Source organism: Mycetomoellerius zeteki, unplaced genomic scaffold, assembly GCF_001594055.1.
Source record: "Mycetomoellerius zeteki isolate Tzet28-1 unplaced genomic scaffold, Tzet1.0 scaffold100, whole genome shotgun sequence".
NCBI lineage: Eukaryota > Metazoa > Arthropoda > Insecta > Hymenoptera > Formicidae > Mycetomoellerius > Mycetomoellerius zeteki.
In genome coordinates, this window is record NW_017255912.1 from 367,664 (window position 1) to 391,658 (window position 23,995).

At 39.8% G+C, this 23,995-nt stretch overlaps 2 protein-coding genes across 4 annotated transcripts in view; both read right to left on the reverse strand.

Moving 5' to 3' along the window:
• Positions 1–535: 535 nt before the first annotated feature.
• On the reverse strand, positions 536–4,149 carry LOC108731263 (protein dpy-30 homolog). Of its 3 annotated transcripts, none has more exons than XR_001937015.1 (4): positions 4,077–4,149; positions 3,874–3,950; positions 3,178–3,474; positions 536–774 (listed from the first exon to the last, which is right to left on the reverse strand). XR_001937015.1 is itself a non-coding variant. In XM_018461504.1 (3 exons), exons 1-3 carry the CDS (start codon positions 4,090–4,092, stop codon positions 3,232–3,234), a joined length of 336 nt encoding a protein of 111 aa, XP_018317006.1. In that variant the 5' UTR covers positions 4,093–4,149; the 3' UTR covers positions 2,245–3,231. The 3 variants fall into 3 exon arrangements, 1 of the variants encoding a protein (XP_018317006.1); XR_001937016.1 differs by lacking the exon at positions 536–774 and adding an exon at positions 2,245–3,074; XM_018461504.1 differs by lacking the exon at positions 536–774 and having other exon boundaries at positions 2,245–3,474.
• Positions 4,150–10,679: 6,530 nt separating this feature from the next.
• Positions 10,680–23,995, reverse strand: part of Dscam1 (Down syndrome cell adhesion molecule 1) — a 78,858-nt gene continuing 65,542 nt past the window's right edge. Inside the window, 19 exon segments of the mRNA XM_018461525.1 lie at positions 10,680–11,536; positions 12,611–12,616; positions 13,053–13,110; positions 13,524–13,884; positions 14,205–14,395; positions 15,753–15,890; positions 16,400–16,567; positions 17,258–17,440; positions 17,532–17,697; positions 17,730–17,907; positions 17,981–18,212; positions 18,302–18,571; positions 18,692–18,979; positions 19,073–19,259; positions 19,331–19,699; positions 19,832–20,193; positions 20,278–20,574; positions 20,654–20,827; positions 20,918–21,037. Coding sequence (XP_018317027.1) covers positions 11,452–11,536; positions 12,611–12,616; positions 13,053–13,110; positions 13,524–13,884; positions 14,205–14,395; positions 15,753–15,890; positions 16,400–16,567; positions 17,258–17,440; positions 17,532–17,697; positions 17,730–17,907; positions 17,981–18,212; positions 18,302–18,571; positions 18,692–18,979; positions 19,073–19,259; positions 19,331–19,699; positions 19,832–20,193; positions 20,278–20,574; positions 20,654–20,827; positions 20,918–21,037 — 3,833 coding nt within the window. The 3' untranslated portion in view covers positions 10,680–11,451.

Below are 23,995 nucleotides of genomic sequence, written 5' to 3' on the forward strand. Positions count from 1 at the left end.
ATCTCGACTGATGTATATAGAGAGCGAGTATTGAAATCGGTACAATTTCGGCGAGTTCAATTCTCGATGCACAGACGTGGAATTCGATGCTGTACAGCGGTAGTTACGTAAAAATGTAACCATGCGTCAGTCGTCGCGTTTCATTACGTATCTGTGTGCCTGTAACACCGAACTCTCGAAAATTACACTAGCTGCTATCTATCAAATTTACTATCTCTGTTTAAACAAGTTTTTTTTACTGGATACAATATTGTCAATCAAGAAGACGACTTATAAAAAGCACTTTTTAAAATAGCATAAATTGTAAATAAGTAAAAACACATTAGAATTTTTTTTTATAAAAATAGTCAGATTCTTATTACGTACCTAAATTTAACTACTACTGTTCTATTTAAAAATTATCCTATTTTTTTAAATAAAATTTCATTCAGATTCATATTCATCGCATCATCTACCCGAGAAAAAAAACGCCTTTGAGATATTCCATGCTTTCTTATGTGTATATGTACTCTAACATTGCATATAAAATACTTACATAGTTCTGAAGCTGGAAAAGCACGGCGAACAGGAATATGGAGAGGAGATGATATCAACGTGGAAACTATTGTGAGCTTCATGCGCGTGAGGAAGTGGAAAAAAGGTGAAGGTGGATGTCACTGCGTCATTGACAGTCCCGTCGAACTTCCGCATTGTGCCGCGAGCGTGGACTTTCCGCTTTTGCGCGTTTATTCGCAATCCGTTGTGGGAACGAACGACGAACGGTGAAATTTCACTCTGAATATACAGAAACAGAACCGATATTACAAACTGCGTCGCTCGACAATGCACTCGCACATTGTGCAATCACATGAAACACTAAAATGTACTAGTCCTTCACTTATCCGATGAAATTTAAACCGATTCCTACGACGCTTTTATCGCCAAAAAATGCTCCAACTCATATCGTCATTGCATGTACAGAATTACACATAAATCAAAACTGTTGAAAACTAATGTCGATTTTTTAAAAATCGTATTATATTACATAAGTAACGGATAATAAATGTGAAAGAAAAGCTTTATGCTCTCGCCGCGAATAAAAATGAAGTTACTTTACTCTTTCTTTCTTGTTTTATGATGTTCTTACAATTAGAGTTTTCTCTGCTTTTCACGAAATCCGTGAATGGACCTTTGAACAATTCAAAGACGAGTAGATTACTTGGTAAAGTACCTTGTAAGATACTTTAGTAAAGTTAGGTTTAGTAAAAATAATGCTCAGTATGTTTATCTTATCACTGCAGAAACGCATTGAGTCTTCCAACTAAATGGGTACGAAACAAAGGACTAAGAGTTGACGATCAATGTACGGGTGTAGTACGGGTAAGGATCGAGGGTTCTACGAAAGGATATACGAGGAGAACTCGGGCAAGAGGATCCTTTGCCGTTAATTGGACCAGGTCCGATGATGTCGCCGTGCGAATTGTCGGCCACGAAATTACCCCGATATCTTCTCGCGTCGTCATTTAAAGCCCGAGTGGCACAATCGGACGTCGCTACCCGTGTATTTTCTTTTCCTTGTTCCTCGTCGACGATCCCGAAGGGAGTCCAATTACCCAGACGATGAGACCAACCCAGACGAAGAGACGAGTTTTCGTCGAGACGAAAATCGCAACGAGAAAACGAAATAAGACGTGAAGAATAATAAAACGTAACGCCCTCCAGGCGGTCTCTTTTCCTTTTCGCTTTCTCTTCGCAATTGTGTAGCTCGCGAGCGTTGCACGTCTCTGATGTAAATTATCGATTTTATTGGAGCGCGAGATAAATTTAACCCCGATTCATTGCGCGATTACATTTAATTGCCTCCAATTAAATCGCCGTTCCAATTAAAATCAACGCGAGTGCAGAGGGTTCATTACGATTTATTGAACCGATGGTAGTGGTCCTTCTCTCTGCCCTTTATCTCGTACTCTTACATTACAGATTTGTAAAGAAGTGAACCAAAGAAATCAATATGTTTCTTTATATATTATTTTTGCAATATCCTTTCAGAAAAAATGGTATGTTTTTGATTTCTTCATTTTTCTTTATTTAAACGCTTGCATATAGAAAAATTAGACCGACTTTTTTTTAACAAATATTTCAATTTGAAAACTATTATCATTGTAATTAAGACATTTTTAACATTACTTTTTAATACAGAGAAAACGATATTTTTTAAAATAATGTCAATATTTAAAATTGTTTTTAATTCAAGACTAATTAACATTACATTTCTCAGAACAACGCGATTTTATCTCTAAAACATGAACATACGAAATATCTGAACAGCGTAAAATACTCTTTTAGGCCAGGGGAGTGAAGCTTGAAAGATTATGGAAAAAAATCCATCTTGATTGTTCTGTTAGAGAAACGTAGTGCCGTGTTCGTGAACAGTTATTGTAAAGCTTAGTCGATAATGCAATCGCAAATTCGTCTAAAATCGCAAGAATGATCGTAATATTGTTTCTAATATCTCACAGGATAGTTGTATGCGTGGCTCGATTCGGTTTGCTATTTCTACTCCAGCAACCGCGATTATAAATGTCGCTGTGACCTACGACATTCATAGAAAGCATAGTACATTGTTCATAATTGATTGATTATTATGTTACAACCTAGCGACTTGAGACAGAAATATGCAGACAAGTATCGTGAGATAATTCAACTATCTTTTAAAATTGTAACCTAATTCAACAACACTGCGATTTTAAGACTGCAACCTAACTGAGGCACAGAGTGTCTATATCGTTAATTGGATAATTTAATATAAAACTTTCTGGTTAGTTCACACACAGTGGAAATCCTCCAAGCATTGATCGCTATGAGTGGCTATGGTCAATCACAATGTGATTAAACAAGACGCGCTTAACAGAACAACATTGAACACGACGGCATTGTAGACAAGCCTTTAGTATTAATGTAGTACGCCCCGCTCTTTCCACTACCATCATTGCCATTTTGATAATTTTACATTACTATCCTTTCTCTTTGAACTTCAACCCCATAGCACTATGCTTCATCCAAATATTTCGTACATCCATGCATCACTGTCATCCCTATAGTAAAAAGCTAACACATTTTTATTTCATATACGAAAATACAAAAGTATATATGTTTATCATAAATATGTATTTAAAAAAATCAAAAGAGATTTCTTACGAAGAAATGTTCATTGAATTTCCATAAAACGAGTACGTGCAGACGTGGAAGCATTCATTGACTAGTCGGCGGCGAACCGCCGCTGTCGTACTGACTCTTGTTTCTCAATAAATAACCGGCGAGGAAACTTATAGGATCGGCGGGTCTCTCTTTGGCCAGACATGACAATGCTTGCAGCAATATCGGCACTACGGTCTGATCTAAATACTGTCTGGTTGGAAGAGATTGCACTTCGACACGAGGTTTCTTTGCTGGTACACCAGACAATTCGCCATCCTTATCCATCCCTATCACTTTCTGCAATGAAAAAGAATACACAGTTTATACATTTATAAACAATTTTTTCAAAAGCACTTAATAATTAAAGAATTATAATATCTGCGTACATTTTACAAACTGTTGTACGTGTAATTCTTAGTTTCGAAACGCATGCTCCGAATTTGCAAGAATATTACTGTTCCAGCGCGACAGTTGTTATCAGCTGGCAAACGTCAGGTGATAAACACAATAAGGACGCTGCTCTGGCTGTCCTAAACAGTCCCTAACCTAACCTTTGCGCCGTGAACGTGTGGATTCTTAAACGTATCTAGATTATATCGCCGTGGCAGACACGCTCGGCGACAACTCCAACGAAATATCGCCGTATGTTCGTGCGTGTCAGCAGTTGCGACGTTTCTAGGTTATGTGCTCACTTACGTGGGTCGTCTCGGATACGGCATTGGCAACGGGTTGAGCCGGCGTTGACGCCTCCGTCCGTTCCTCAGTCGCGTTTTCTGTCGTTAAAAAAAAAGTAAACAGTGAATGACCGTTATTAGAGCGTGATTTCGAACATCGGGCCTGGCCGAGCGATGGCCGGACCGGCTCATGGTTACGCGGAAATAGAAAATAAGAACACGTACCACCGCCGGACGCCATCGTGTAAACAATCGTCACTGCCGACCGACCGACGTCGAACGTCGGGATAATGTCGCCAACGTCAGGCCGGTAAAATACGCCGTCGACAAGGTAGCGGTTTGAGAATTCGCAGCTGTGAATAAAAGGACCGAAGAAATAAATAATAATTAATATAATATTAAGTGAAAATTGACTGTGAGATATATTCAAATACAAATGAGCGAAAGAGCTGTCTAGTCAAAACGATCAATCTTGGTACCTTATGATAAAAACAATTATATATTAATAATAAGTTAATAATAAGTTCTTTAAAAAAAAATTTATTGATTGAAATTAGAAAACGTACACATCATTTTACGGAGTAAAGTTGCACTTGCGCATAGTGAGATTGATCTATCGATGAATTGAAATAACTCGATCGTCTTATATTTTTATAAATTATAGCAAACTGCGCGTTAATTATATTTTGTTGCTCTTATTGAAACACGATCCTAAACTGAAGTTGGAGTATTAAGGTAAAACGGGGCTAATTGTGACACTTTTTATTCAAATTATTATAAATTTTTACTCAATTATGATAGAACAATGAGAATTGCTTTAAAATATTGCATCACACAATAATTAAGTACTTGTAAATCTTTAATAATATATTTCGTAAATGAGAAAAAATTATTGTTGGTTAAAAAGGCAAAATGGTTCAATGGATCGCATGGGGCATTGAGCAACTCAAAAGAGTAAGTTGAGCCATGAAGATAATCGTTTAATAAGATTATTTTAAAAATAAAAGAATTATGTGCATATTTTAATAAAATCTTTATTAAAATTTGTATCTTATGTAACATAATTTATAATAATTTCTTAATTATATATGTATAATAAAATTTAAAAAACTAAACTTTACTCTTTTTAATAAAAATTAAACATATATCTTTAATTATTAACATAAAATAAACAACCTCGATAAAGACAGACTTTATTTAAGTATCTGAAGAGTTTATAAGATAGTTATGGGACATTTGGCCTAGCAAATCCCGTACCACGATGTGTCGACTGAAATATTCTTTTATAATTCAAAAACTGTAAATAAAATAGTAATTTGAACATTAAAAAATATACTAATAACTTATATCAAAAAACATATCTAGTTTTTATATTAATCACTTCAATTACTATGTAGACCAGAAAAAATATGTATTTGCTTAATAATTTTAATTTTGACAAAAACAAAAAAGCGCACGTGTTTAGCCGTTGACAGCCGTATACAAATAATTATATTCAGCGCAATAATTTTTGTCTTTTTGCTAGTTTATGCAAGCATAGACATGTCCGTACTTATTGTAACTAAAATATGTAATTCGACTACTGAGGCATGTATCTCAGTTAATGCTAAATATTCCTGAAATATTCATAAAATGTTTCTAAAATCCTAAAATAATATTTCAGTATTATTTCGGTATATTCCGAAATATTTACAGAATGTCAGAAAAATAAATTCAAATAATCGTTAAATATCTCATTCACATATATCGTTATATATTCGGAGAATGTTTCATACATATTCCACAAGATTATAATTTTCCCAGAAATTCCAGGTCCCTGCAGAATTCATTTTTAAACGAAATTATACTGTCAAAAACACATTTTATTTATTTTCACCTTGGAACCCAATTTTAGAGGCTCACTTCACAGGCGAAATGTTACACTTTATATTCTTTCCCATTATGATTCTTATTTACGAGTTAATGCAGCTCCGCCACATCCATCTGTCAGCGGGAATGTGTGCACTGCTCGTGAGTGCAGAGTGATCTTAATGATATATATATAAGAAACGTTCATAAAATATCCAAATATCTTATTATTATTTAAAAATTCCTGCTCTGTTCTGGAACCATTTGGAATACAAATTGAATATTTTATAAATATTTAGCGTTAGCTGGAACAATAGAGGAAAGTCGCCGATACCGACATACCACTTTTGTTGTTTTTAGATAATATTTCTTAAACAAAAGGTAAAAATAAAACTTTAAAAACGTAAGTACAAACTGAAAAATGTCTCCTATCAGATAGTATAAGCAGTTTTTATAATACTGTTTGCAATTTTGCAATAATTAATTTTTTTGTAAGGCAAGCAAAAATGAGCATCTGACAAAACGGGCTCCAAAGCATTATCTGTATAAAGTACCTACAAATGAATGTACGAGTATATAAGAATCTTTTCACTTTGTTATAGAACATTTTTATTGAATTATATGCATATTTATTTTATGCTGTTCTGCAAGATACAAATGTATAATGCGAAAGTTTTTCAAGAATTTTTCCATATATGCACGATTGCCTTCAGCTCCAATAGACTAATTTGACACTATAAAGCACCATTATAAAGATTAAGTTAGTTCATGGTCTGTTTTACAGACAGGTGTGACGCTTTACACTGCACCCCAATTTTAAATTTAAAATCGTATTATGAAAAGACTAAGAGAAAAAATAATATAAATAGAACTGATTTAGGAAACTACAAGCATTTAAAATGACGTAATATTATCGATAATATAATCACTATTATTTAAACCACGCAATTTGCAAAAGAAAATCATAAGAATTTTATTTTCGCATTCGTAGAATTCGTTTTTAGCTGATTTGGTATAGAAACAAGCTATAAATATACGAATTATGAGTTTGTACTTCTTTAATTAACTAAACAGATCATGATTTTATTAGTATTAATAAAGTGCAATAGTTAGTTTCTGAGAAATAAGGGAGTGACACAGGTTAGGAGACCTATGTCAGTATCGGCGACTTTCCTCTAATAATGTTGTTGAACAAAATAATAATAAAAATAATATTTTTATTGAAACGTAAATAATAAAAACTATTATTTATTTTAAAAAATAATTTGAAAAAATGAATTGTTTGTTCTAACGTAACTACAATAAATTTGACATATAAAAAATATAAAAAAAAACGTATTTAGAAATATTTAGAATGTACACACAGTAGCCAATCTCGAAACGTCACTTTTAAAATTGATGCATCGGATTAGTTGACGCTTACGACTTGCGACTCGCATTTTGCGTCTTATGTACATCGAGCTTATGTCTGTTCTTATATGCAGAATAATTAGAGGAATTATAAAATAAGAATAATTTCATTTAAAACACAAAGTTGACTTTGAAATATCTGAAGCGTCCCCATCTGGACAAATAAATTCGAAGATATTTGAGATAGTAATAGTTATTGAGACACCCTCTATAGCAAACATTTCCAGTTTTGTTATAAATAATTGATAAAGGATTGGAGAAAAATGAATCGACGATCGTTTTAAGGTTTATTTATTCAACGCAAAGTTAGATGCTACAACTTTGGTACAAAAACATAAAATAGTGGCGTTAAGAGGAAACGGTACACTGCGAGCGGATCCTCGAGTCTCCTCGAGCGCGGAGGATGTTGCGCGTATTTTTTGTTACTTTTTCACTATCAAACGTGAGATCACGTTCCCGAATTCTTTCGCACGTTATATGCGAGGATCGTCAAAAGGACGCGAAGGAAACGCTTCGAGTTTGACAGGCAATGCGATGGTAAGGAAGGAATATATAGATGGAAAGGGGAGAGAACACGAGCTCGAAGAACCGCGCTCGCCGTCGTACGAAAAGAACAGCCAAATGCTTTCAACACAATATTATCAATCAAGCATACACAAGCGAGCGACACGCTTCGCGGCGTCTCTCAAGAAAGTAACGTCGAATCTTGCAAAGAATTACTACGCAGTACCTATATATAACGTCAATCACGAGAAGCGCGACGAGCGAACGATGGGCACGGGGGGTATCCGGCAAGAAAGGCACAAGGACGGCGCATATATCAATCTTATGAGAATGCTACTGCATGGACAAAGCAACCGCGAGTGAGAGATGAATGAAGCGATAAGCAAACATGGACGTAAAATTCTCAGTCTTTGAGTATTACTCATCATATATCAACGTTTCAGCTGCGAAAAACATTTAATGTTTAGCCGAAGATCGATTTAACTGATTATTACTAAAATGCCTCGTTCATAGCCCCTTTTGCCGGTTACCCCGGGCCGCTTACAACATAAACGTTTATCACCTGTGCGACGTCGCGGACGTCCACTTCGCTTAAGACAAAAGTTAAAAACCGCGACCAAGATAGCGCGCGGACGTGATCGTATTACTATATACGAATGCATTAATATCATCATCATTGTTATCATCATTATCGGCCTGTGCCGTACTAGCTCTGGTTAGATTCGGAAGCGATTCGAAGCGACAAAGTTTCGCGGGGGCGAGTTACGTGAGTAGAACGTGATATTGTAATTCGTAAAGGGTGATTTGGGACGAGATACGGCTACGTTAATTACGGTAAGAGCGCGATTGTAACATATACACGAGACACGAGGCTTTTTGCGCAGCCTTTTAAAATCACATCGATGAGTAAAAGTGCGTTGGCGCGTCGAACCGCGACCAGTTTCGAGTGGCAGAGGGTAGGAATTCCTCTGCGAGAGTAGAAGCGACTCGAACGGACGAAGCACCCTTCAAGTTCTATTCCAACATTCCGAAAATTCTCTCTTTACAGCCTATATGTGCGCATTTTTACAGTTTTAATCCCATTTCACACTCACAGAGGAAAGACATAGTAGTAGCAACTCTATATAGGTGACAACTATTATATATAAGTTTTATATTATGTAGAATTAATGTACGCGCGTAGTTGAATAACTATTTTATAGTTATTGCAATTATAAAATAGTTTATTCAACTATGTACAATTAATTCTACATAATACAAAACCTATATAGTTACTATCACTATATGTTTTTCTCTGAGTGTAGTGAGTAATAAAAAACAATGGCAGTAGCAATTTAGGCCGTACTAATTGCGGCTTGAATGAAATTGACTTTAAAATGTAATTAGCACCAGAATATTAATGTCACATAAATTTCAAAATATTTTCTTTCGATCGATAAATGTATAAATAGATTGGATGAAATGAGTTAATGATAACATCAACAAGGAATAATAATTCACAAGATATAGTTTGTCCAACACGGTGAGAGTTAAATACGCGGGAATAATTGATGTCGACGTGATAATCATTTTTCGAGAGTGCTTCTTTGCCTAGTCGCCCAACTGGTAGTCGGCTCGCGCATCGCCTCGGCAAACAAATGCGACACCTAGAAATAGCTACTTACAACGTATGTATATATAGTTAGTGTATAATATATATTTATATTTATATTTATATGTATATATCTAGAAATAGTATCGTGATAAAAACGAACTATGAGACACGGCATCGTGGCCGCGGCGTTGCGCGACGTCGGGCTGGTGCATACGCGAAGAAGCTCGAGAAGCATCCGCTTCGTTCGTCGAACCAGCAAAAGATCAATCGTCCGATCGCGGACAGACAGACCATCTTCGATTTGCGTCCTGAGGTATACGTTCCGTTAACCAGATCCCGACCTCTCGCCCCGTCGCGAAGATCAACGATCGCCTTCTCGCGACCATCCGTCCGACTTATGAACTATCTACGTTAAACCAGCTTCTTTTATTATTACTCGAATCGCTTACACCTGTAACGATCATCGTCGCGATGTCAGTGAATTTTACGTACGGTACGTCGCGTAATTGATCGATAGAAGATTAGCACGGGGGGGAGGGATAATTAGGTGTATACAGCGGACTAAATATTTATATCATATAGGACGACAGCAAGTGTAGTGTGGCGTATATTGCGTGCACGCGCCAGCGCGCGTGGCGATCATGTATCGTAATGTATCGTTATGTGGCTGGCCTGCCGTGTGTATATCGAAGCGTTCCCTCGATGGCTTGCCGCGTTGTTCTTCCTACGGACAGTCGATCGGTGTTTTGTGTACGGGACTTATCCCCTTTCGAGTGAACAATGGGAATGTCTCGAATCGATCGCCTAAATGGATCATCGCTACAAGGACGACGACGACAGCGACGATGAAAGACGAAAATGCGACGACGTACCCTATAAATCTTGCTCTCCGCGACGTCGAGACTTAGGATCACCGATCGTCAGGGGGGTAAAGGGCGGAAAGGGAGCGAGAGCAGGGGCGGGGACACAACCTTCGTTACGAAATTATAAATCGTACAGTATATGTATATAGTATATGTGTACGTATGTATCTATATATCGTACGCCCGCAGGGAGCGGCAGTGTGGCACAACCATGACTTAAAAAGCGACCAACTAATCTCATGTATACGCATATATGTCGTTTATACGTTTCCTTTCTTTTTTTTTCCATCATACGCAACTCCTGCGACGAATGTAACCTAGGATTATATCCTGGATATATATCAGAAGACCCCCGTTAAATTCACCGTCGCCGAGAGCACCATCGCGGGCCGCGTCTCTGCCGCAACTGAACAGTCCGCGAACACGACTTCCGGCTGTGTTCGCCTTCCTACAGGACAAGTCTCTCGCGGCAGTCTCACGAGCCTCCAAGATCTCGCGCACGTTCGACGATAGTGCGAGAAGATTCAAATTCCCCTCAGTGTCTCCGATAATCGAAATATTTCGTCGTGTGTGTGTGTGTGTGTGTGTGTGTGTGTGTGTGTGTGTGTGTGTGTGTGTGTGTGTGTGCGCGCGCGCGTGTGTGTGTGCAGAGATAGATAGTTATTAAAATAAGTTCGTGTCGTCGAGTATAGGTACATTCACAAATCATTGAGTTTGATCGCACGTCATCGAGAAAGACACGTATCAAAACGCAGGTCATTTTCTTCAGTCGTCAGTATAAAAAAAATTTCAGAGGATGTCGAATCGAACGTGCGCGAGGAGTTCCAGAACTCGTAAAAAAGTTACGAACGAAGTTCGTGGCTGACCTCACGAATCGTTGTGCCTCCTTCGCAGTAAGGGCAGTAGATACAGACAGTCTTGAGTCTGGCCTTCTCGAATGTAATCGACTAAACCGATCCAAAAATTTATCAAAAACAAGGCAGTTTCAAGTTGGCCTTCCCCCAGGATCAAATATAAACGAACGTACCCGAGGAAGTACAATGAAAGAGCGGAAGGCCGTGAGCGAGAGAAAGTGAAAAGTCGCGTGATATGGTCGCAAGAGCGAAGGAGGCGGTCCCATTTCGCGAGGCGGGCTGCAGAATCCTCGTCCGTAATCATGATCTCGAGATGATATCAATACGCGTACACCTTACACGGTAATCGAATCTATCTACTCGCGACGACGTCTCTAATTTCTATCGTAAATCGTTGCAAATTGGACCGACGACAGCACCGGGGGAAGAGTTAGCGTGCGCTTCATTTCCGCGTCTCTCGGCTGCTTTCCTCGCGGCCGCCGGCTATCGAGAGAGGCGGAAGACCACGGAAGATGACGATTTACAGGTTACACTGCCACAGTATCGTAGGGTGTGAGGAGTCCCCCGTGACCGCCGTGGGGGCCGCCGGTTTGCCGGCCGGAAGCTTCGTTTCTGCAACAGGAGTTTGCGTTTTTTATATCCGACGTCGATCGATCATTTTACCACGCAACAATCCCATTCATTCGAAGAGATCTCTCCCGCGCGATTTTTTATGTATGTGCAATCAATTTTAAGTAAATTTTTCGTTATATTTGTGTTTAGCGTTAAAAAAAAAATTTGTTCAGCTTCGTATCACTCCCTTACTTCAAAATTGATACAACTAAAAAAACGTGATTCTCTAGTTGTTACTGTAAATGAGTTAGAATAGTTAGATAAACATTATTTTATCATCAAAAGTGAAGTAAAGTAACTTCATAAAAAATTGTTAAAATCATCAAAACTTAAAAAGGGTAGTTTAAAAAAATTATCACAATTTAAAAAGAGTAGTTTTTCAATGATCGTGAAAATGACTTTTAATAATATTAAAAATATATTCTTTTTACACAATATTATTCCTTGATTAGTTAATAATTTTCTATTGAATTGAGAAATTGTTTTTCTACTTTTCTGAGAAATCTTAATTTTTGTAATTGTGTCACTTTTGAAATAAAAGAACAATATATTATCTGCTATATGAAGAAGAGATCTCTGCAAATTGTACGAAAACATGCGCTGTAACAACTAGCAACGATAATGGCAGTGATAATGCTATGAATAAACAAAATATAATAATGACGATTGTAAACATGTCAGTCGTTAGCGGCGTAAGCAGCCCCGAATAGAGTTCGAAAAGCGGTGACAATAGCAACAGCTGCAGTGGAAATACGATCAGCGTATTATCCCTATTGCACATTCCAGCTTTGCATTAGTTACATAACTACACGTTACACATGGAATTATTCATCAAAGCTACATGCGAACACATTTCATGTTAGTAAGCGTTTTCAATGGAGATTGGGGACTTTGTCATGTCCGAAAGCAACGTTTTGAAAGGTCGTCTACTCTGCTCGTCGCAAAACAAATCGGGTAGCCGAACTTCAATGGGATGATGAAAATCAGTGGAAAATGATATGACGCATTTCAAAAGCTCTTCACATGTCTTTTAACGTTTGTACATCCTGACTTGATTATGTTTAACGAACTTACGGCTTCCTGCGTAATTAGTCATGAAACAAGAAAAGATCAGACGTTCGTTAAATAGATAAATAGTTAGGTATTCGAGGCTCTTCGAAGGTCGAACCACCGTGCACTCGATCGTTGTCAATCGACAATTCAATCGCGCACAAATAATCAAGTATATAATGAAGATATGTAGCGAGGATGCGAATCGAAAGGATCGATCGATAGCGTGATTCTTTAAAGAAAAATTAAAAATCATGGAGGCGAATCGGATTGCGGTCTATGCCGCGGTGAGCGATCGTGATACATCGCTCGATTCGGAAAACGCCCGCGGGACATTTTGTCACGGTACAATACACGGTAATTACAGCTCTCGCGAAAGTAAAATCGCTCGAGACACAGCGGCAGGAACGGTGTAACGCCATTAAAACCGTTCACCGTTAACCAAGCTCACTCGCGCTCTACTGACCTCTCTATGAGTTTACGCATCTCCTCGGTGGTCATGCCGTCCTTGCCGCGAGCATTCACTGAAATAGAAAAACACACGGCACGATTGACACAACGATTAAACTACTACGACAACACGTAACATGCAATTTGTGGAAAACTATATAAACGATTAGGATTAAAAAAGACAAAAAAAAAGAAAGAAAAACACATAAGTCCACGGCGAGTCTTCTTCATTCGCGACTCGCCCGCCATGCGATACGTCCGCATAATGAGCCGCCGTACGCCTAATAATGCTTAATGCATAATGAAACGAGCATCAGTAGTAGGGCTGAATCAGAACGAGATTGTTCTTCGAGAGGGAGCATGTCACCGGACCGGCAAGATTCGAGCGGGAAAGGCGAGCTTTACGACTTCCCCGTCGGATCAGGTCGAGCTTCATGGTCTCCCTCGTTCGCTCGTTCTCCGAGTTGTCATGAATCTTTCTACTGACCGCCGTAGTTGCGGTTGACAAGCTGATCGCGATCACACTCGGCCTCGCTGATCTCGTTGCTCTCCTTGCTGTCGTTGAAGCTGGAGTTATTCTGATCCTGGTGGTTTCTCGGTGGTGGTGGGGGTGGTTCCGGCGAGCCAGAGATGGGAAGGTTGCGAGCCGAGCCTACACTACGACGTCCGACCGATCCGCGAGATCCGTAATGATCGTAAGGTGCGCCGTATTGTCCGTACTGTGATCCGTATTGGTCTTCCTCGGGAGCGCAGTTAGCCGGATCGTCATATTCGGGTGAAAAGACATTGTGCGTGCCGCTGCCACCTCCTTGGGATGGTACTCGAGAGTAGCGACCGTTTTGACGAGGCTGTGGAAAAAATCGATCGCGATTCCAGCGATAATTATATTAGAAATATACTGTCTCTATTATTTTTTTATCTTTTTCTTTATTTTTTTAGTTTTTTTTTATATTTTTCTTTTTTTAATTTTTTGCATTTTATGTACATATATATCTTATTGTTTGATATTTTTTGAGTAACGTATTAACAGGTTTTTTTGAAAATCTTTTCACTGCCTGTGATTTAATGCCATTTTTACAAATAAATCAGAAATCTTTTAATATTTGTAATATAATAATTCACGGATACGTTGCTTATTGTTTAAATACGAAAAAGAATTATAAAGTACCATAGATTGAGATCCAGAGCGGCTATGAGCAGAAGCATTAGTCGGATGTCCTACGGGTGGTCCCATAGTGCCAGAATGGCCATTTCCTGGATGGGGGAAGGTCTGGAATTGCATAGCTTTGCTCGGATCCATTTCCTCGCGGAATCCCAATAAATGGAACGTAGCATACGGGCAGATCTCATCCTCCATACCTAAAAATGGACAATCAACCAGGGTAGACTCTGCCACTATAGATGAAAAATTTACGAGACATTGTTGAACAATACAGATTGCTATGAAGATTGCTTCCCGTGTGTAAACTTTTACTTATTAACAGCAATTTCTAAATACATTTTTATTAAGAATGGAATTGAAAAAAATATTTGTAAGCAATTCATACTATTAATTCTACATGCGTCTTATATCCAGATAAAGAAATTTCTTTTGCTCACTATGCTTCTTCTTTCTTCGATTCTCATTTTATTAAATCATTAAATCTTCAAAAATTGATCGTGCATTAAAAATGTATTTAAATAAATAATTTGAGTCATTTTATCGATTATTTACATAATCTTTGTTATACGTAAAATAATGTTATATTCAAGACTGGAAAGTAACGCGTTACTTATTACAACATCGTTAGTAATAGGTAACAACGTTACAATTCTTTATTTATAACGTTAATGGTTATATTCTTTAATGAATATAACTATTATTTTTTACGCGTATAATATATATACAATATATATATACACATATGTATATATTATATATATATATATATTTATAAAACATGAATAAAAGAGTTTTTTGACCACATTGATAAATCATGATCACTATAGATCTTGTGTTGAACCGATCAGTTAGTGACATTGACATAGACAATTGGGTCACTTTAAAAAATACTTATGATTATAAAAATTCGGTAAAAAGTAACAGAAATTGTAACAAGTGTTTTTAGTATAAACAATAATGTTATAAGTTAAGACATTTTAGAATCAGTAATAAATAATGGTAATACACACACAAGATACTTTTATAAAGTAACTTTCCTAACTTTTGCTATAGTCTACAATTAATTAGATGCGTTTCAATATTTGCTGCCAGTACTGAAGATCTATATAACATATGTTACGTATTATATATATACATAGATTTTCAGTACTGGCAGTGAATATCGCAGCCGTAATTTCTTAATTTTATTAGTTATCTATTTGATTTAAAATATTCAAAATTCCTCTTATTGATCGTTCAAAAATCCTGAAAATCGATATGACGATAATGGACATATATTTCTATCTTAGAAATGCATGAATGAATGTAATTCCTCCTTATATGTGGTTCGTGTTATCTGTCGGCGTGCTATGAGCGCAGGCATGCGGAAACGTGCAAACATCGAGAAATGAGACGTGCCGTTAAAGTGATGTGAGGTTTCACGAAACGAGAGGGGACTTACGAAGACTGACTGGTACGAGCCAGCAACATCGCCGGCTCCGGCCTGCGATTATCAGTCTCTAGAGCGATCGGGTGAATGCCGAATGCCCGTTAACCAAAATTGCTATTACCAACCTCTGTGCGAAAGACCATCCGCGCTGCCCATACGTGGTGGTGGTGGGCATCTCCTGTTAGGCGCGTAGTGACTCAATTCCTCATACATGTGTCGCCTCGGATCCCACGTCGAGTGACTCCTTAACGAGCTAGTCCCACCTATCGAACACATACTACAAAGGTCGTACGACACGCTGGCGCCTATCAAGATTCGTTCCCGCCAACTAATAGCCCTGTTCTCTTTAAAGAGTTTAGAGGATTCGAGCTCTGGGGAGAAGGTATTTTTTACTTTTTCTTTCTTACTAACGTTTGATTAATACGCAAATCGATACAGTCGACACTCGTTAGGCACCAACGGCGTGATAAGCGCAAACAAGTAGGAACGAACGTTATGTCTTCGCTGGAGGGACATACAAACTCGGTAACGTATATAAGAACATTTCAAAGCATGGCGAACGAAAAAAGTAATTGGCATTGATCGTGTATATGGGTTCTGTTTGGCTTGGGGATCTGTCTGACATTGACTGGGAGCCTATCATGGGAACCTATGTGCAAATCTCGATGTGTATCCCTTGAAAAGATGAAAGAAGGAACTATCGTGCCGATGCGACAACAACTAGACAAATTGAAATTGATCTAAAAGGTAAGTGTTGGCAGTTGTGGCTTACTTATAACTGTACCTCGCTTGATACGATCGCAGGTGTTATAGTTTGAGCCGGGTACAGGTGGAAGCTTGCGATTCGGGGGTGCGATGTATCCCAGTTCATCGCGAAGATCGGATCTGCGTTTGTCCAAGGTAGCGCCGCCAACTCCGGTTTGCTGGTAGACTACGTCGTCTGAAATAAAGACGCTCGATCTTATAATTATGAATGTACGTACATTTTGATACTTCTGATCTTATTGTTGACGAATTATATTGATTATATATGCCATCACCCACGCTTGTGAAATAAAAGGAAAACGTAGGGAAGAGGAAAATTCTGAAATTTAATATTCGGAGAGGATTCCAAGACTAGGGTGGTCGACGCGTAGATCGATCGTCAGGAAATTATCACGATAATATTACTACATTACAAAATATAAAATTGTTATGATAATGTCTACGACTGACGATTGTGATACTTTTCTCGATCAGCTAATTGAGAATATCATTGCAGTTTCGTATTCAATGCAGTTTAATTTCCCGATGAACCTCTACCGTCTTTATGCGACTTAACAAGTAAAAGTAATTAAAAAAAATTTGTATACATTGTCCCTCGTAATATTTCTCGTCGGCTGAAGAGATACCTCGCAGCCGTGTTTGTTCCGGACCTCGAGTTCTTCTCGAGAGCGCCACGCAAATGACAACTATTCCTACTATTATAACAACGACCGTCGCGCCAACTGGCACCACCACGTTTACGTCGAGCCAGCTGGGTAACCATGGGAAATACCGTCTCACATCCGCAGTGTTGTCATTACCGCCATTACGTATGGGAGGTGCGATCGTACCTATTTAAAGAAAAAAATAGATTTATGATGAATACCTTTATCGCTATTGTGACCCTTCCCCCTGAGAATGCAGATCACAATGACGGCAACGATTATTACGAGTATGGCTGCTACCACAGGTACGACCAGATTTAAGTTAGCCATGAAAATTTTCATTGGGTCTTCGTCGTTGCCACCACCGTTCACGTCCGGCAGCTCGCGGGCCGGTGCAATGGTGCCTGGAACAGAAAACGTTTCGGCGATCCATCCAGCCACCATTGGCACCGGCTACGAGGCGCCGCTGTGTGTCAGACGACCATCCATACTTACCACCAGTCACCGTCAAAGTCGCGAATTCATACTCGGCCACGGCGAAACCGGCATTATTGTGAGCCGTAACACGCAAATGGTACCAGCTAGCGGGGTCCAGATCCAATACTACGAAGTTACCGCCCGGTTTGACGTTGTTCGAGACCTGGTTCCATTCCTAGGATTGGATGTTCATCGTGTGATTATCCTTTCATCTTACTTCTTCTTGTGTTCAACAACGAAGTACAACATGGGGCAACCACCATCTGACCAGGTGCTCAAATGCAAAGAGATGCTATTTGTGGATACCTCGATAAATTTCGCTGCTTCGGGGATGATTGGTTTGGAGCCCTTTGTGCGCGTGTTTAGAATGTCCGAAGGATCGCCGATTCCAATTCTGCAAAAAAACTCTCATATGTATGAAATTTCTTATTACAAAAATTACTTTACGATTTTAGCAGTAAAGTTACCCGTTATAAGCGGTGACATAAATCTGATATCGGGAGCCGCACCACAGATTCTCGAGTGTATATTTCTGTGCTGTGGAGCTAATCTGAACGGTTTCCCAATCGCCGAACTCGGGTTTGTAGTGAATCGTATAGCCGTGAATCGGTGCATTGTCCGTAGGATGCGGGCGTAATTTCATCGTCAAAGAGTTGGTGGTGGTGGCGGTAAGGGTAACTTGCGGTGAGTGCGGAGGAGCTGTGAAAATATAACGTTAGTTTTAATATAATAACGGATAATTGAAATCAGTAACTAAAACTTCCATGTGTGTTAGAATATTTATGTACCGTGTACAACCAGCTGATGAGTCACGGTATCATGTCCAAAAGAGTTTTCCACGTAACAAGAATATTCTCCAGCGTCCGCGCGGTCGACTTCCTTGATGAATAGCGATCCCTCAGGTAATTGTTTCAATCGTTCGGTCGATTGAAGATTAGCGCCTCGTACCTTCCATGTTACTTCCGGTGCGGGTACGCCGACAGTGAGACACGGCAGTTTAACGTCCTCTTTGTATGTCGCAGTGAACTTATCATCGAACGATGCAATTTTGGCCGGTACTGTAAGTAAAGTATGAAACTTACAATACTTTCTAATTTATAATAGACTATGAAATTTGTAATCGATTCACGAATTTAATTTGTTACAACTAAAATGTGAATTTTGAATGAAGAAATTACCTCGAACACTTGGTCCCAAAGTCACAATCTTAGAAGCTTCACCTTCACCAATATTCGTGCTAGCGGTCACCCAAAATTCATATCTTTGTTGCTTGTCTAATCCAGATGCTTCGTGAGTTAGTTGATTTGGTGGTACTTTCTGACTGGTTGGCTCCTCTGCATTGTCCGCTTTCGTGTAAACAGTATACTGAGAAATAACTCCATTAGGTTGACTGGGCGGACGCCATGAGATAAGAATGGATTCCGAAGACATGACTAAAGCTTTGATAGCAATAGGAGCTTCAGGTGCTGAAAGTAGACACGGAACATGTAATATGTTCAAAAACATGTGCTTTTGCATAATGAACCAATACAATGAACATTAATTGATTTCTTAATTACCATCTTGCTCAGTTTGGCAGTGAATTGGTGCAGACTTAACGCCGTCTCCTCCAGATGTGAAAGCCAGAACTTGCATGCTGTAGTTGGTATATTTCTTGAGACCGTGCAGGATGGTCTCGCTAGAAGACGTGATCTTGGTGTCTTTCGTATTCTCGTCATACCACGTATCGGACGGCCCATAGATGACCTAAAGCAAATATTTAAAGATGCTACTGCAAACGGTTTTATGCCTCCCTCTCGAGTCATGTTTTTACTAACTTTGTAACCGGTGATAACGCCGTTGGCCGCGCTGAGTGGCGGTGACACCCAGGACACTCTAATAGTCTGAGAAGTAAGAGTTGTGCAAGTAGTGTCATGGGGCGGTTGCTCGGGCACGCCTTCTGCGGTGTGTTGCCTGCGTTCCTCGCTCATTGGTCCGGAACCGACTTTGTTAAATGCTTGAACGACCACGCCGTACTGGGTGTAAGTCTTGAGGTTCGCGATCTGCAAGTGATGCTCCTTTGTGTCTTCCTTAGAGAAATCAACAGTCTCAAACATGTACGGCTTGTCCGACGATTGTCTGTATCCAACGTAGTAGCCCAGAATTTCACCGTTCCAGTCCTCGCGTGGAGGCGGTTTCCACGTTACCTGATGGAATTTACATTTATTGCACATATATTCCCAAACGCCTATACAGCATACAACGTTCCAGCAATAACATTACGAATGTTGCTGAAATCCTCTGTATATGGGCACCTACAACGCAATTGTTTTGCTTACCTTGAGCGTGTGCTGATCGAGAGCATCCACCTTGATGGAAGTTGGCGGGCCAGTAGGTGCTTCTTCTGCGGTAATAATGGTGACCGTGTCAGACGGATCAGATGTGCCAATTTCGTTTTCAGCGACGATTCGAAGGTGATAGGTGGTCGCGGGTCTTAGATTATATACTCCGGCTACGTTCTGTTGCGAGCCAGGTACGAGCACTCGATCAATATCAGTTTCCCAGGAACCCTTGCTGATTTTGTATTCAATAACATATCGTTTAATCGGGCTGTTTCCATCATAAGGTGCGGCCCATGATAATTGCACCGAACGTCCTGATTTATCCAACACTTTAAGACCATATGGAACTTCTGGCACCTCTATAATAAATACATAAATTCGATCGTGACTTCACATATTTTGTTGATTTATCAAACATGTTATGTATAATTATATGAACCAACCTTGTACGATCATATTAATGCTAGTGTCATCACTACCGAAGGCATTCGTGGCTACGCAAGTGAACAAGGCAGAATCGCTCCTTTCGGTTCGTTTGATGCTCAAGTCGGACAGTACTCCGTTAGCCAAGATTTCTTCACGAATAGTATAACGAGGATCGCTCTTCGTATCCAATCTCTTGTTGTTCATGTTCCATAAAATGCCAATTGGTTTCTCTCCTTGCGCCTCGCATTGCAATACAGCCGGTTCTCCACGACGAGCGGTTTGGTTTCTTAGTTTAATTTCAAACTGCGGAGGAGCTAAAAAGATATTGCAAAAAGATGTATAAAACGCAATAAAAATTACAAGATACAAAGAACTAGACTAAACGTGAAATACCTTGAACCGAAATAAGAATGACAGCTGATAAGCCTGATCCAATTCCATTAACAGCCTCACAAAGGTAATAGCCTTCATTCGTCTTTTGTATATTGTTAATAGAGAGAGTGCCATCTTCCACGCTAATGTCAGGGTTGCTCAATTTCAAATCGGTATAATCTCCCGGCGTATCCCCTATAAGATGGAACAGACGTGTATAATTAGTATACCTATACAAGTAGAAAGGTTTACTATTTGTTAGGCTGCGGTTGCTAGTGTACTTACCAGCAGCTCTCTTCCATGTGACCTGAGGCTTGGGAAATCCGTCGGCTTTGCATTCTACTCGTGCATCGGAACCTTGAGCAAATGCCTTATCGGTAGGTTCCAGGATCCAACGGGGAGGTACTGTTACAGAATAAATAAATTAGCCGCGATGTATTTTTGCGTACATAAGATTGTACAGTATCCAGGAGCCAGTCGCTTGAAAACTCGAGTCGTTCGCTTTTCAAAAGTCTCAAAACTTATTATTTATAGTAATAAAATTATTATCTAAAGTTTAATTGATTTAGACAAGTGTATTAATTACAGTAATAGTAGACTATATTGTTTGCTTTCTTTAAATTCTATGAGATATAAAATTGAGTGTCTGTATTTAAAATAAGTTAATGAAATTGCCGCTTAGCATTTATTCTTATATAAATATCAGATATTAGAAATAGTTTTAATATCATTAAATGATGAAGACTCGAATTGTATGGCAATTTTGTCGCATGCAAAACAAAACGCGACACGCTCCTGCTACTGTGATGAATAAAATACACGGCATGCGGGATTCTGAAGTGATTATGCGGGTATCTAATGCATGGAAGAGAGAGAGAGAAAGTGAGAGAGAGAGAGAGAGAGAGAGAGAGAGAGAGAGAGAGGAGATGCATGGGAAAAAAAGAGACTTTGAAGGAGCCTAACGGCGAGCATGCACGAAGCGCTATCGAATTTGTATTCGAGCACGGTGCATCATGCTGTACCGCGTTTACTAATAACATTCGATTACGCTCGTTCATGTATATAAATGCATGCATATTAAGTAAGTATCTACGCTACATACGCGTCTACAAAATGAACAAGGCAAAATGTGTGATGAGAGATGGTCAAGGGTCGAGGAGGGGCTTGTTTAGGGGAATCCATTCGTAGGTATAGGGTTGTGATGAATTGATCGTGGGGTGAATTCTGAGATGTGGTTGGATGGTCGGTCGGTCATCATAGTACAAGGACGCATTTTAGCGCGAATGGGGCTACGGTGAGGTATAAATCGACACTCGAACGTACACGAGACGGATCATATGCAACTTGCATGTGAAACCTACGCAATCCTGCGATCACAAAAAGTGGCATTTAAATCGTTTGTACTACGGGAATGGCGAACGCGTTCGTGAAAGATGTAGAAACGCGATGTGATTCGCGTGCGAAAGGAAAATACATCCTGTCGCGTTATTTCGCCACAGGAATGATCGAAGCCAACGTAAAAAGTCGCACAAGAGCGGCTGACGATGAGAGCAAAATAAACGAGGAAAGGCCAACGGTTCGGCAAAAGCTATTGATTCTCAGAGCATGAAGGAAACTCGGATTGATCTTCGCTCGCTTGAAATACCGGCGGATACATAATAAAGAGGAAATTACAGCGGTGAGAAGTAAATATAGACAGAGACGGAAAAAAAGAGAAAGAGGCATAGATAGAAAGTGTGAAAAGAAAGTAGCAAGACAGCGAGAGAAAGAGTATACGCGCAGGAAGGTCGTCATCGGTGACAAAAGCAACGCTTTTTGTACAAGTTGAGCTGAGCGCGAGCTCCAACCAACTGAAATTCCAGAAAGCTTTCGCCAACGGGGGAAAAAACACATGATCAGCGTCACAGCAATGATGAATAAAATGCAACCAATCAAGCCTGCACTTAAATACTCGCGTGGGACCCGCGTTTCGTTTTTTTTTTATTATCATTCCGAAATTTCGCTCAACCATCATTATCAACGTCATGTCATTCTCAGTGCTCCGTTCTTTATTCTGGACCTAACCGTGGACTCGTAAGGTTGCCTCGTGGATCGCCCTGCCCGACGGATTACTAGCGATACACGCGTAACGTCCGCTGTGCTCCGGTGTTACCGGCTCGATCAGTAGTATACTCGTCCGTGGGCCGAGTTTCCCGACGCTGAATCCCATGAACTGCGACAATGGTTCGCCCTCGTGGGTCCAGGCGATCTCAATTGGCGTGTCGCCTATCGGTACCATGCATGCCAATTGGGCGGCCTGCCCGGCATAGATCGGTTGGTCTCCAAAATCGAACGGATTGATCCGTGGCAGGACTGCAACGGAACGGCAGATAGATCCAAGTTCCCATAACGATCTTCATTCCGGTTTCTTCGCGATCGACGCGAACGATCGTGGTTGATCGTCTATCGTCATTTGCGTCCGTTTTCTGTAATACGCTACCGTAGATTGCACGACAAATAATATCCGATGGCTCTAAACTAATTGCATTGGAATAATCGGAACTAGCAGTCCTTCAACTAAATCGACTGACTTCTGTAACCGAGCTGTCGAGATCAGAGAAGGGATGCGGAGTGATAGAGAACGTGCCAGAGAATGAGAGACAGTTCTGGGCCGGGAGAGAATGGGGGACATGGCTCATCTCGTAGTAATCGACGCCTCGTACGTGATTCAAACAGACGTGGGCACAAACTACTCTCGCCTATACGAATCAACTAAATAGTTTAACCTCGTTACAAGGAAGATAACTCTCTATAGACAGAAAGGAGGAATATGCGTCGAGCAATGCAGATTTCCAGACACACATATCTCGTAATATCATTACAATACAATTAGGACAGACAGATTGGAGATTTTACGACGTACGTAAAGCGGCAGCAAGGGGCGTAAATCTAACATATCGAAACGCTCTACTGATAGATATAAATATATATATATATGTAACTACAACCGAATAAAAGGGTAAACGTACCACTGCTTTCCGCTCAAATAGTAACACGCATACAAAACGGTAGTACTCTCACTACGCGTACGCCCGTTAAACACCATCATCATGCCTCGCGGTTTCGCTTTGTGTTAAAGAAAATATACGTATATATATGTATTTTTTATTTTATTCTCTGTTTTTTACTGGATGCTTTTGTGATCGTGTGTTCGTTTTCTCTGTACCGTTCACTTTCAGATGGGCGCTGTGCCGAGCACTGCCCGCTGGATTATCGGCGACGCAAGCATACTCCCCGGCGTGCTCCCCCCTGACAGCGGGAATCGTCAGGGCTGAGACTCTATCCCCCAACGCGGTGATACCCACTCCTTCGCCTACCTCTAAA

Coding starts and splice junctions, on each gene's coding strand:
- LOC108731263 (XM_018461504.1), bottom strand. Junction 3,475..3,873: donor CCGTATCCGAGACGACCCAC/GTAAGTGAGCAC, acceptor TTTTCATTGCAG/AAAGTGATAGGGATGGATAA.